This window comes from Dendropsophus ebraccatus, chromosome 10 (genome assembly GCF_027789765.1).
Source record: "Dendropsophus ebraccatus isolate aDenEbr1 chromosome 10, aDenEbr1.pat, whole genome shotgun sequence".
In the NCBI taxonomy this organism is placed as follows: Eukaryota; Metazoa; Chordata; class Amphibia; order Anura; family Hylidae; genus Dendropsophus; species Dendropsophus ebraccatus.
The window spans coordinates 27,558,364-27,571,027 of NC_091463.1; the positions used below are offsets into that span (position 1 = coordinate 27,558,364).

General features: G+C 40.0%; 1 protein-coding gene across 5 annotated transcripts in view; it reads right to left on the reverse strand.

Moving 5' to 3' along the window:
• DENND1A (DENN domain containing 1A) overlaps positions 1-12,664 on the reverse strand; it is a 539,466-nt gene that overhangs the window by 297,223 nt on the left and 229,579 nt on the right. For all 5 annotated transcript variants that reach the window (XM_069985728.1, XM_069985725.1, XM_069985726.1 and 2 more), the window contains one exon: positions 2,184-2,294. In XM_069985728.1, coding sequence (XP_069841829.1) covers positions 2,184-2,294 — 111 coding nt within the window. The remainder of the gene's footprint in view (positions 1-2,183; positions 2,295-12,664) is intronic.

The following is a 12,664-nucleotide window of genomic DNA, read 5'->3' on the forward strand; positions in this document are numbered from 1 at the left end:
TATCATATGCATGAAATAATAAAAACCTTATCCAGAACTAAAGCTAACTGCCCTCGGCTCAAAGAGTCCATTTTTTGGGGTGAACTTTGACAGACCAAGCTCAAAAGGTTGCCCAATAAAGGCTTTAGTACAAACCATACACTGATTCAATGAACAAGCTTCATACAAAGATGTATCACATACAATTACAATGTATGTTTGATGTTGGCTTCAAATGAGTATATTTCAGCCATGTGAACTCATCCGTCATACAGACCCAAGTCTTATCCTGACTGCGGGTCTAGTGGCCTGAACTAAAAGGTGTCAATTTGAAATGCACCCATGTACAGTAATGCCAGTCCTAGTTAAAAGTGAGAAGCAATGTCTTGGGGATCTGCTTTATAAGTTTTACATTGATGAGAGTCAATGATAATAATAAAAAATGATAATATTAATTAGAACCGATCCACGTAAATCAGCAGTTGATTTTGTCATCTAAAAAGGACACCTAAACTTTTCCACCAGCAGTACAGTTACAATGACTTTGTCACACCGCCGGGCAAGTGGTCAGGTGTGATGTGCGGATGCCACATTGTTAAGATAAAGGCAGGGAAATTAAAGACCATCCTCGCTGTGCTGATGAAACCAGATATGCACTGGAACAACAGCACTTGCAGACAGGTTTGTTTGATAAGATGGGAGCTTAATGCCACTTAGGTTCCATCAAGCCTCTGACAGATAAAAGATGCTGAAAACCCAAAAGTGCTATTTCCTTTAAAATGGCAGCACATCAATACCAAAAAACCCAGCTTTATTCTGCTCAAAGTTCACAGCTCTGTATTTCAAGATTTACCAGTCGATAAGATCGTCCATTTCCATCTCCGGGAGAAGAGTGATCTCTCATTCTTTGAGCTGTTAATGTGTATTGACTGGTTTTCTTTTTGGACAGTAGAACGAAGGCTGATTAACTAAAACATGTGTTTTCTGATGAAACACTAAATACACAATGAGGCTCTACAAATACAAAGCTGCCTCTCGGCAAGAGGGTCACCATCCTTCAACTTCAAACTTACTTCCAAAGTTCAATTCTACCTATCTGTCATGTATCTCCTATCTATCTATCTATTTATCTATTTATCTATTTATCTATTTATCTATCTATCTATCTATCTATCTATCTATCTATCTATCTATCTATCATGTATCTCCTATCTATCTATCTATCTATCTATCTATCTATCTATCTATCTATCTATCTATCCTTTCATTCGCTGTACAAGAAAAACATACATAAGTAATCCATTTTCTCCATCCTCATGCAACTTTAGTTTATTTATACCATATCTATCTATCATCTGATTATAGTGGTGGTGGCTGTCCCATGGTAGGAAACAATATGTTGCTGGCAAAGTAAACTCCTTGGGGAGAATAAGGCTAATTAAGAGTTCAATATTATTTGCCGTTTGTATAGTGCTTTGAGCAGTTGTCACAAAAATTAGCCCTCCCTCAATTGAATATTACTACCATAAAACCCTCAGTTTTTCTTTACACATTTCCGTTGCAGGGAAATTAAAGGGGTATTCTGCTCAAACTAAACTTTTAAAATGTTGCTGGCAGTAGGGAGAACCTAATAAAAGAACCTAGTCTTAACTTTCCGCGCTCCCCCAGGGTCTCCCAACATCCTTTTCGGGTTGTGGCTAAAAAAAACCACCTCCACCCCCGAGGCAGAGTTGTTTTGACAGCGACAGCCTGCTCAGCAAATCACTGACTTAGTCGGGACAGTGCCACAGCTAGTGATTGGCTAAGCAGGCTTTCACTGCCGAGACGAGTCTGTCTCGAAAGTGGAGGTGGGACTGTTTTGCCGGGACCTAAAGATACGTAAAAATTGTGGGAGTTATCCAGAATTGCAAAACTGCAAACACACCACCACATCTGTCTTCCGGTTGTGTGTGATATTACAACCCATTTATTTCTACAGAACTGAGCCGCAATATCAAAGTCGAACTTTGGACCATTTAAGAACTAGACAGTTTTTATTTCCTTCTCCTAATGTATCATTTACACTTTCTTGTTGATGTATGGGCACTAAAATTCATATATTCTTCAAGGGTTCACAGCTCAAAAAACAATAATATAACCATATTAACAATAATATAACAAAAAATGCCCAGAATTTGTTCATAAATTGATGAATGATAACTCACTGTGCTGAGCTTACTGCAGCAAATCAGGATCCTGCGCTCGTACAGCATACTGGCATAGAGGTGCAGCATATTATTCACATCTACGGCCACAAAATATTCAGTCAGGTTTCTCTGTAAAGAGAAGAAGCAAAACCGTTTGGATAAGACATTTATACAAAAAATATAAATGTGGGAATATAAAATTATTGATATAAAAACAATATAGTGTCTCATTTTACATTGTCATACCCAAGTCTACAAGAATATATTATCAAATGCCTCAAAGATTGTTCCCTTCAGTCATTCTGTTCTACAATTGCATAAAGCACAAATACACGTGAGCCGCCAACCCATTTATTGTACGGTGACAATGCAGAGTTTAAAGTCGTCTCACATACCAGCTGTCATTTGTTGCTATAACCGTGTATTCACATTACAAATGTGTTTTCCAAGGTACAGATACTGTATGTCGGCATACAGTATCTGTGCATTTTTTCTATAGGCTGAACGTAGTCAAGTGAAAAGGCAGCATTTTCTTTTCCTGCAACTGAGACAGTAGCAAATATGTATTTACAGTAGTCCTACAACATACGATATTAATTGGTTCCAGGACAACCATTGTATGTTGAAACCAAAATTCCAATACTTACAGACATGACTTTCCGTGGTGAGCTACATCAGGTAGTGTAAAACTAACAATGTTGGTGAATGCTAGCTCTGTACTTTTTAACAATGTAGAAGGCCTTTCCTGAAGGCAGTCCTCATTATGAACATGATCTCAATGACATTATCCTGAGGCCGCTGTTTCATTTGCCATTTTGATGGTTTTTATGCAATTTTATCAGAACCAACAGATTAGACATTTCTATTTATTTGAATCCACTTCTAGTTTTGACTTCAAAAACTTTGTCAAAACGGAAAGTGTGAAAGCCCCCAAACTAAGATCTTCGTTTACTGTATACTGCAGACAAATCTTCCCACCGATGTCTCTGTTATCAATACTTGCCGTGTGCTTACAATTCAGGTATCAATTTCATTCAACTTAAGACAATGTATTCCCGTAAGTCAGCAGATGTTATTAATACACACAGAAAAAAAAAAACTTTAAAATCTTTCTGTTCCTATTATAAGTGCACAGGGTAATGACATCAGTTACGTGAATTCACTTACGGTTTGATAGCTATAACACAATCCTTTTAAATGGAAACGATCATATAATATAAAAATGAACTACTTGGCAACGGACAATCTTTTTAAAATAAAAGAGAAAAAAGTGTTTTACTCTTTGTGGTTGGTTTTAGTGCACTGAAGAGTTTATTGTGTCTATTTAAAAATGGAATTTAGTAAAGTCGCAAAGTTGTTACTGATGTGGATACATTTCCAATTAAGGAGACAGATTTTTTTTTAACCTGTGAGTAAAACACACACATATACACACTCACGTACATGTGTGTGTGTTTTTGTGTATTTTACAGTTTGAGTCCTAAAAATTTTAATTGCAACACCAAGAAAGAAAATTACGGAAATCACAGGATCAAAAGACATGTTAATCATATGAAAATGAAAAAAGAGGAAACAAAATATTCAAAACATCTTAACTTATTCATTATCAAATTAAGGCACAACACACAGAAATACATACACTTACATGCCTTGGCATGATATCAATGTGGTTGTTAATAATTGTTCTATGACTGTTCTGCCACATTGAATGCACTTAAGTACCCAAATCATCAAGATCTACTGCTGGCAATTCTTTCTGCAATGTGCTTGATGGAAGGCTTTTTGGCCACACAGGCTTTTCACAATAGTGCAAGTAACATGTGTCCTGACATGATCATGCTAATAAATGGGCTTCTGGGGCACTTTGGAGGAATGGCCATACCACTGATTCCAGAACCAAACCAAGGTTAGAGTAGCTGGAATAAAGACTAGAGCAGTTTGAATACCATACATTTTGCCAGTTGGCACCATGATATAGGGTGCAGGACTGGTGAGACATTCCCTAGTGGAGGCTTCTTTATTATCCATGTGGTCTACAGACCAACCTTTAGCTATCTGAAACAAAAGTAGGACTTATGGCTTATGAGGACAGACCTCCACTTCCAGCTTCTATTGCCAGTTTGGCTTCTTTCATTATGGCTTGACCTTCTTGGTGCATCTTCAATGCTAAGGACGACTCCATGTGGGAAAAAAAAACTGGGTCTACTACTGCAACTATGGTATGGGGTGGTATAATATGCCAGAGCCATGACCCTCTTGTCTTCATTCTAGGTACGCTTAAAATACTGACCAAACAGCAAAATACTATGTGTGACCACAACAGAGAAGTTAAAGTGCCCTTTAATTATGACTCTACACAATTCTAGGTCCAGAATTGAGACAACAAAGAAGAAAACTACTAGACAAACCATTAGATGGTTGCATATCAAAGATGAGTAAGTGTTTTAAGAAGCAGGATTTTCAAGCTGAATGCCTAGGTGAGGGGCAATAGAAAAATAAATAACATGTACTTACCTGCACAGCCACCGGTATCATTCCACTGTGGTACCTGCTGTGTGGCCGCTTCATAATTCGGTGACATGACGTAGCAGGCCTACACAGCTGGTGGCAGTATGGGAGACAGGGAGGTAAGTGCATGCTAAATTTCCTCCTCCTCCTCCCTTTTTTCCCGGGCATACAGCTGGACCCCCTTTGAAGATGGTTAGAACTGCCATGCTTCTAAGAAACCGAGAAAAGGGGGCTCTGTGCTTGTTTGTTTATCCCCAACTCCTCCTTATGATTCTTGATTATAAAACTTCACGCTCAACAGCATTACATTCATGGCAGATAACTCGATCAGAAACTGGGATTTAGAAATAAGAAGAAAAGACGTGTCTGGCAAGTTTTAGATCCAGCCTAATGTTCTCCGACATTAATCTAGTCACAACTGCATAATATTCTGGTGCAAAAAGGGTTACATAAGCCATAAAGTCTCAGGGGAAGGGGACCCAAATACCTGCTTCTGGCAGAGCTGCGTAAAGTCTTCTATAAACACCACATTTACTGCAGACCATAAAAGAGCAAGAGCCTGATCTTAAAGAGGTGTTTCACTTGGACGTAGAACGCAGAGCGCTTGTTCCAGATAAAGACCAAATTCTATCCTCTCTCACTTCATAGACCTTAAGAAAACTTCCAGGTGCGATGACGTTTTATGGAAGTATAAAAGATTGTAATTGAGCTTTTTGAAACATATTTATGATTAGCGTTAAAACGCAAAAAAAAAAAAAAAAAGTTATGCGTGCACAAATACAGTATGTCTGGATGTACACGCTTTCATGGGTACATAGAAGTAATGAAACCTCATATTGCTATGATGTATGCCACATCCATTGTTAAATATGTGGTACAATGTGATGGCACAGGGTTGGGCATAAACCCTCAATCCCGTGTGAACGATTTCAAGATGCTTGCTGAATCGGTCGTTTGAGATCTTTTATCGTTAATCGTTATCGTCCCGTGGAATTGGGCCCTTACACTGAAGATCAGACAAAGCAATCTTTTACTAGCACCAATTTCCTTAGCACCACTGCTATTCTGTTTAGTAACCACAAGCTGTACATTATCAATTCATTTCAGTTTTAAAAAAATTCATAATGTATAGTAGGTAACATATGAAACGCCACTAAAAGTTGAGGGGGAATAAGGATGCTATTATTATAAACCAACAGCATAGTCAATGGAGTTATTGTTCTGGGTGTCTTTATGCTTTTTCATTGTTCTCCTCTATGATGTCTTCCAAGCCCCCCCCCCCCCCTTTTTTTTTTCCCTTAAAAAATGACATAATGTATGCCTACGGGGCCATCTTATTCACATAGAGATAGAGCAGAAGAGTTGTACATCACCATGCATCTCTTTCTGGTTTTTCTCCTGAATGATTGGTGTCTAAGCACTCAAACCAAAGCCAATAAAAACTTTGGACATGTCTCTGTGACATAGAAAAATGCTACAGCAACCTGCAAGTGCCAGGACCTGCCGAATAAAAAGTGCCAGCACTCCAAGACCATTGTTAACACTGTGCAGGTTGCACGCTGCTGTGGCTAATATAAAGACAAAAATCTAAAAATGCAACTGGAAAGATTGGAAAACACCGGGGGCTCACATAATGTATTACCGCAAACTCAAGGCATAACGTTTAAATTATGGCTCTAGAGCCGCTCACCTGGGGTAATCATGCAACGAGCGTGACACTGCCGACCACCTGATCAAAAGAGTAGCCTCATGCAGTCAGTACATGGGGTCGGGGGATCCCGGTAAAAAAATCAGAAGCAAGTTATGCAGGCTGGAGTTACAGCCATGCAGAAGGTCTGGGACTTCACTGGCGCTGGGCGGCAACAGATGCAGATCACTACTGAACTGATGGTAGTCGTAGTGATAGGTAGAAAATAACTTTATTGCAAAGATTGCGCGTTTCGAGGCGTGGTATACTGTTCTGACGAAGAGGTCACGCCTCGAAACGCGTAATCCTTGCAATAAAGTTATTATTTTCTACCTATCACTACGACTCCCATCAGTTCAGTAGTGATCTGCATCAGTTTACTGTTCAGCGCTAGTGAAGTCCCGGACCTTCTGCATGGCTGTACCTCTAGCCGGCATAACCTGCTTCTAAAAATCAAAAAATGTTACAGCAACCTGCAAGTGCCAGGGTTTAATATATACACTTCATCTGTCGTACACACAATAAAAACCCGTTCTAAAGATTTTTATGAGGTTCTTCGCAAACAATTTGATCAAATAAGGTATACCATCTCATCACGTTAAGATGACCTTAGACTGTTCCTAACACTGGCCTCTCTTGGGCTAATAAGCCTACAAAGCTGGGCATAAAGGATCCAATAAAAAACTTTATTTTTAAACACCCACTGGAAATGGATGGAGGTAACTACCTACCCCACATATAACACAAAAAGCCAAAAAAGAGCCAGGGTCTTTTTGTGGCTACATGTGGGGGAATGGCTTTTGGCTTGAGCTCCCCCCATCACCTGTGGGTGTTTTAATCTTCATTTTAAAAAATCTTTAGAACAGGTTTTTATCGTGTGTACAATGGAGGGAGTATATACTGTATGGCAAGTCCTGGCACTTGCAGGTTGCTGTAGCAATTTTCTGTTTTTGTATGTCACAAAGACACGTCAAAAGTTTTTATTGGTTTGGTTTCGAGTACTTAGACGCCAACCAATCAGGAGAAAGAGCAGAAAGAGATGCCAAGTGCAGTACAACTCTTCTACTTTGTCTCTATGTGAATAAGATGGTCGCATGGACCTACATTATGCAGCTGTCTCAGTTATGTGACAAGGGGCAGGAGAGAAAGCTTGGACCTCACCCAGATTGCTCCTCTCATTTGATTTAAAGCTGGGATCATTTATAAAAGTTGGAATCTGGGGCTAGGAGCAGCGTAGACAAGTGAAAAAGGTGTAAAAACAATTGAAGGGTGAGCAATGAGTGCAGTTATATGCTTTTTGAGCATTTTTTTTTTTTTATGGGATCAGTGGAGTCCAATTGTACAGACCACCCAACATCCCACTTAATATAATGTAATGTAATTTTAAGTGTTGAGTGATGTGACTCTTGGGAATCAAAATTTGCTGCAAATTGCGGAGTCAATTCGCTTAATTCCACGAAGCCACTTCCTGCTAATTTGTTAAAGAAACTACAAAAAAAAAAAAAAAAAAATGGCAGCCACACATGCTGTCTGGAGCATCACTGGGCAAGAGAAAGGGATTAACCATAGTCACTAGCCCCCATCCAATTAGTTGCAGGTCCCTCTGTGATGTCAGCACCTCACCCTCTATATAAGGAGGTTTGTAAGGAGACCAGGATGGCAGCAGGCTGTTACAGTACAGCAGGAGAGACTAACAGAGCGATTTAGGGACAGAGAGGAGAGCATAGGAGGGCTGATTGTGGGTGATGTCAGGAGGTTCGGTAAAGGAGGTGGCCAGTCGGCAGTGTGTGGAGGAGAGAGCAGGATGGCAGCAGGCAGTTACAGCAAAGAAGGGAGAGACTAACAGAGCGATATAGGCACAGAGAGGAGAGGAATGGCGGAAATTGGATGACTGATTGACATTTTTTTAAATTGTGATTATTAGATTTTTGACACGTTTGTAACATCATGCTTTAACAAATTCCCCCTTCTGTAACAGTCCCAGTATTGAAGCTACTATGGTTTTTGCTGCTTTCATGAAAATCATTAAGCTTCGATTCGCAAATCTTACCATTCAGTTTAGATGTTAGATACATTGTGGAGTTCTTGTTGCTCATATTACTTGCAACCAGTACTTACTTGCATGAAAATTGAATTGTAAGGATAAAATAATCATTCAAGGCTCTTATGTTAGGGCATCAATGGTCACCCAGCATCGAAAGCCAGAGCTATATGTGGTCCAAACAACATGTCACGGTAGCTTCTAACCACCCCACTAGCCTTGATTGCTAGATCTCTTTCTGTTTGGGCATAGGGCTGGGGTGTTAAACTGTGGCCATCTAGCTGCCGCAAAACTACAATTCCCATCATGCCTGGACAGTTAAAGCTTTGGCTGTCTAGGAATGATGGGTATTGTAGTTTTGCAACAGTTAGAGGCCATACGTTTGACACCAGTGGTACAAGAGGACATCTATAAATCCAGGAAAGAGGCAGAAGCCACCTGGGACTGTCTCAATGACTTTTGGTTCAGTGAGCAAGAATATAATGACAAGTTACCTTTAAGGGGGTTCCCCACTTTTATATACGACGGTATATGCACACGGAGCAATTCTCGCGGAATTCCGTGGCAAAATACGTCCGAAGTTCCGCCCGTAAAAAATTAGCAGTCTTGGCTCCCATTGTTTTCCATTGTATTTCCACAATGCACACGGTGGAAATTTCCGCTGGTGGAATGCCATAGAACTGTATGGGAGTTTTCCAAGTGAAATTCTGCGAGTGCTAAAATGTGCGGAATTCCGTGTGGAATCAGAGAAAATTCAGCACAGAATTCTGAAAGTGAGCACATAGCCTGAGACACAAGAGGTCCAACAGCAGGAGACCCACCAACCCTTGATGCCGTGACCCCATCCACTTATAGGGAAATACAGGGAAGCATAGTTTGCACCCCTTTGGGGTTTCAGAGATCTGTCCTCCATTAATTACAATGGGATTTTCTGATTATCAGTGTTAGCACCTTAAACCCAGTGATGTATTATTACATAAGTTGACAATATTCTGGGAAAGTCGGACCTCGAGCATCCAGAGTTAACCCTGGGGTGTTCTGTGTCGTCATAACAAACAGGCCTTTGTATTCGGAATGATAGAATATTATTGCATATTTGTACCAGTAAACGTTTCCATTTTCCATCAATAAAAGTAATAACCCAACAGTTCTCCTTGTAAAAGCTAGGGCTGGAAAAAACAGACACAATAGGATTTCTACGACCATTTATTCATGGCTCTGCATTTCAGTACAACATTACGGTTTATATGGTGTGTGGACTTGGCTGTTTATATTGCCTGGAGACCACTGTATTCTCTTTATCTGACAGTCTCCGCACTAGTTTGGCATAGCGTTATGTGGTGTGTATACTATGCTTGTTGAAGGGTGAATCCCGCACTTATATACAGCTTTTCACTTAATGCAACATGTCTGCAAATCCAGATCCTAAAGCCGGCCAATCAACACACGTGCGGTTATATAACCGGGGATTTGCAGATAATATTTATGGATTAGTTAGCTTTAAGACTGCATAAAAAGACAGATCCATTTTCAGTCTATTCTTATTGCCTCAACACCTCATCTTAAAGGGCAATTATACTACATAGAATTAAATCCTATAAAGTTCTTCATACAATAAGACAGTGGGACATCAATGACTGATCAGTAGTGTTGCTTTAGGTGCACTTTACAAAATCTTCCCTGCTGTTTTCTACTATACAGTATGTCAAGCCTAAAACTTTATGTCATAATAGAGTTATGAACCAAGCCTAATAAGTTTTTAGGCTAGGTTCACATCTGTGTTTACATCCACTGCAGAACCCTTTCAGCACAGGTACACAGAGTCGGAAAGTCCTCTGCTTGATGGAGCCCAATGACACCAAGGGAATCTGGTGAGCTCAGTGTCATGCTCATAGCTCTGGAGTCAAGGAGGAAATAATGGACTGCAGCAGGCCTGCCTCCTCCCTCCACCACCATTACCTTATTGATTGGGTACAGGACTCAGGTTCCGTCAGTGAGCCAAGCATTTCAATCATGATCCCATAAGCTGAAGTCCCTATGTCTGCCCTTTCTTCTCTGTCCTCTGCTGCTGTTAGAAGGCCTTTAACAGCAGCAGGGGACAGAGGGGAGGGGGCAGAGCTTGCGGTCACGTGTTGGCCTTCCATCTCTTCCTTCCCCGTCAGCCTCTAACTCCAGGATACCAGAAGCCTGAGAAAAATTCTACCTCTGCAGAGGGAAGCCCTATTGATGCAGTAGTCATGCCGACCGCAGCATCTATAGGGTTAACCGTCAGCACCGGAGCGCAGCTCCAGTGCTGACAGTTGAGGCGGGTTCCTGGCTATCAATGACAGCCGGGACCTGTCGCAGATGACACAGGCACAGCTTCTGCGCCTGTGTCATCCTGAATCGTAAATTAACATCTCTGCAGTGTGATTGTCCGTTGTTTTAACAGTACGCCTGGAATAATAATCATGATAATTAATTTTGCCCTTAGTATTACACAATGGGCGTTCATGTTAAATGGACATTGTTTATACAGGGTGTGAACATAGTCCAAAATTAAAAATCTGCACTTCAGATCGAATGCTATGTGGACATCCATTTGCCTTATGCAATATTCCACTAAATTCTGCACCGTGTGAATTTATCCTAAGCGTTTGTCTTTTCCTTCTATATTAAAATGCATACAATAATTCTGGGCAGATGCTTCCCCCTGTGGGTTATTGACAATTCTGTAACAATTTCAGTAGTAACTCTGCCCCATTATGGTGCGTTTACACAGACAGATTTATCTGACAGATTTCTGAAGCCAAAACAAGGAACAGACTATAAACAGAGAACAGGTCATAAAGGAAAGACTGATTTCTCCTCTTTTCAAATCCATTCCTGACTTTGGCTTCAAGAATCTGTCTGTGTAAAAGCACCATTACTGTATCCAATGTCAATATAATACAATTAGGGGTTGATAACCACTTTGAGGTGGCCTAAAACAGATTATTTCAGCATTCTGACAATGACTTGTTCAATCCAATATGTAAAGTATCTCACCTTAAAGTCAATGCTTGGATTCCCTTAAAGGGGTTTTCTGGGAAGTACAATTTCTTAATTAATAATTTTACTCAGTTCAAGTTAAACAAAAAAAGTCTATACTTACCTACCTTGCTCCCAAGTCGACACCATTCTCCCATGGTAAAAGCCCTGCAGTGCTGTGCTTCCAGAATAGTGGTTGGCATGTAGATAAGCTAAGGTGGGACAATGCGTATAGCGTGTTTTTTTTCCTTAAATACTTAAATACAATTATTTAAAAAAAAAATCCACGCAATAACTCTTAAAAGGGTACTCTGGCATTTTAAAACTTTTTATAGCATGCTGCCATTGTATACAACATAATAAACATCTTCAGGCCAACACTTGTTTCAGCAAAGACGGTGGGATCATTTAGCGGGAGACCCAAAGACATCCCAGGAAGACATCGGGGAGTGCAGTGCGGTGAGAATAAGATGTTTATTATGTTGTTTATGAGGGCAAAATTTTATAAAAAGTTTTAAAGTGTAGAAGTACCCTTTTAAGGATGCCATAGAACATGAAAGGGGATTTCACAAGCTAGGCCAGAAAAACTTCCCCAAAAGGCAATGTGACCCATTTCTGCACTCTCCTCAAGGAGAAATATTCTCCCCCTGGCCCCAAAACATTTATCAGACCTGCTAAAAAAAAAATCTAGTTTTTTTCCCCCCATAGTGTTAGGTGTTATAAAATGAATGACTCAATACTGAATCAATAATGAATTGTTCAGCAGGTTTGGGGGTAGACCTAGGGATCAGAACTCTTCTTTTAATCATGATTTACCAAAGGCAAAGACACTTTCTCATAGCGTTCCTTTCATCTTTTTTCATATTTTAGCCATGCAACCGATAACCTCACCATTTGTGTTACATGTCTGAAATCAAAGTACATGGTAAAGTCATATCTTTTCCTATGCCGATCTACCTCATCCATGGGAAAATAAAAAAAAATAAAAATTCTGCAATTTATATAAAATAAAATCACGTTGTCTAACCTGGAGTCAGCCAATAGACCGGAAAATCTTTACAGCCATGCCGGCGAAATGTTTTGCAATGATCACGGCAAACAGAACTCTGACAGAAAGCATCATAATTACAATGTTGGTACATCTTGTAGCTGCTTGATTCTTACATGGAGAAGCATTACTCGTGAGAAATAACACACACTTACAACACTGCTGAAAACACTTAAACCTCCTTAAAATGTAGTAATTATTTAAAC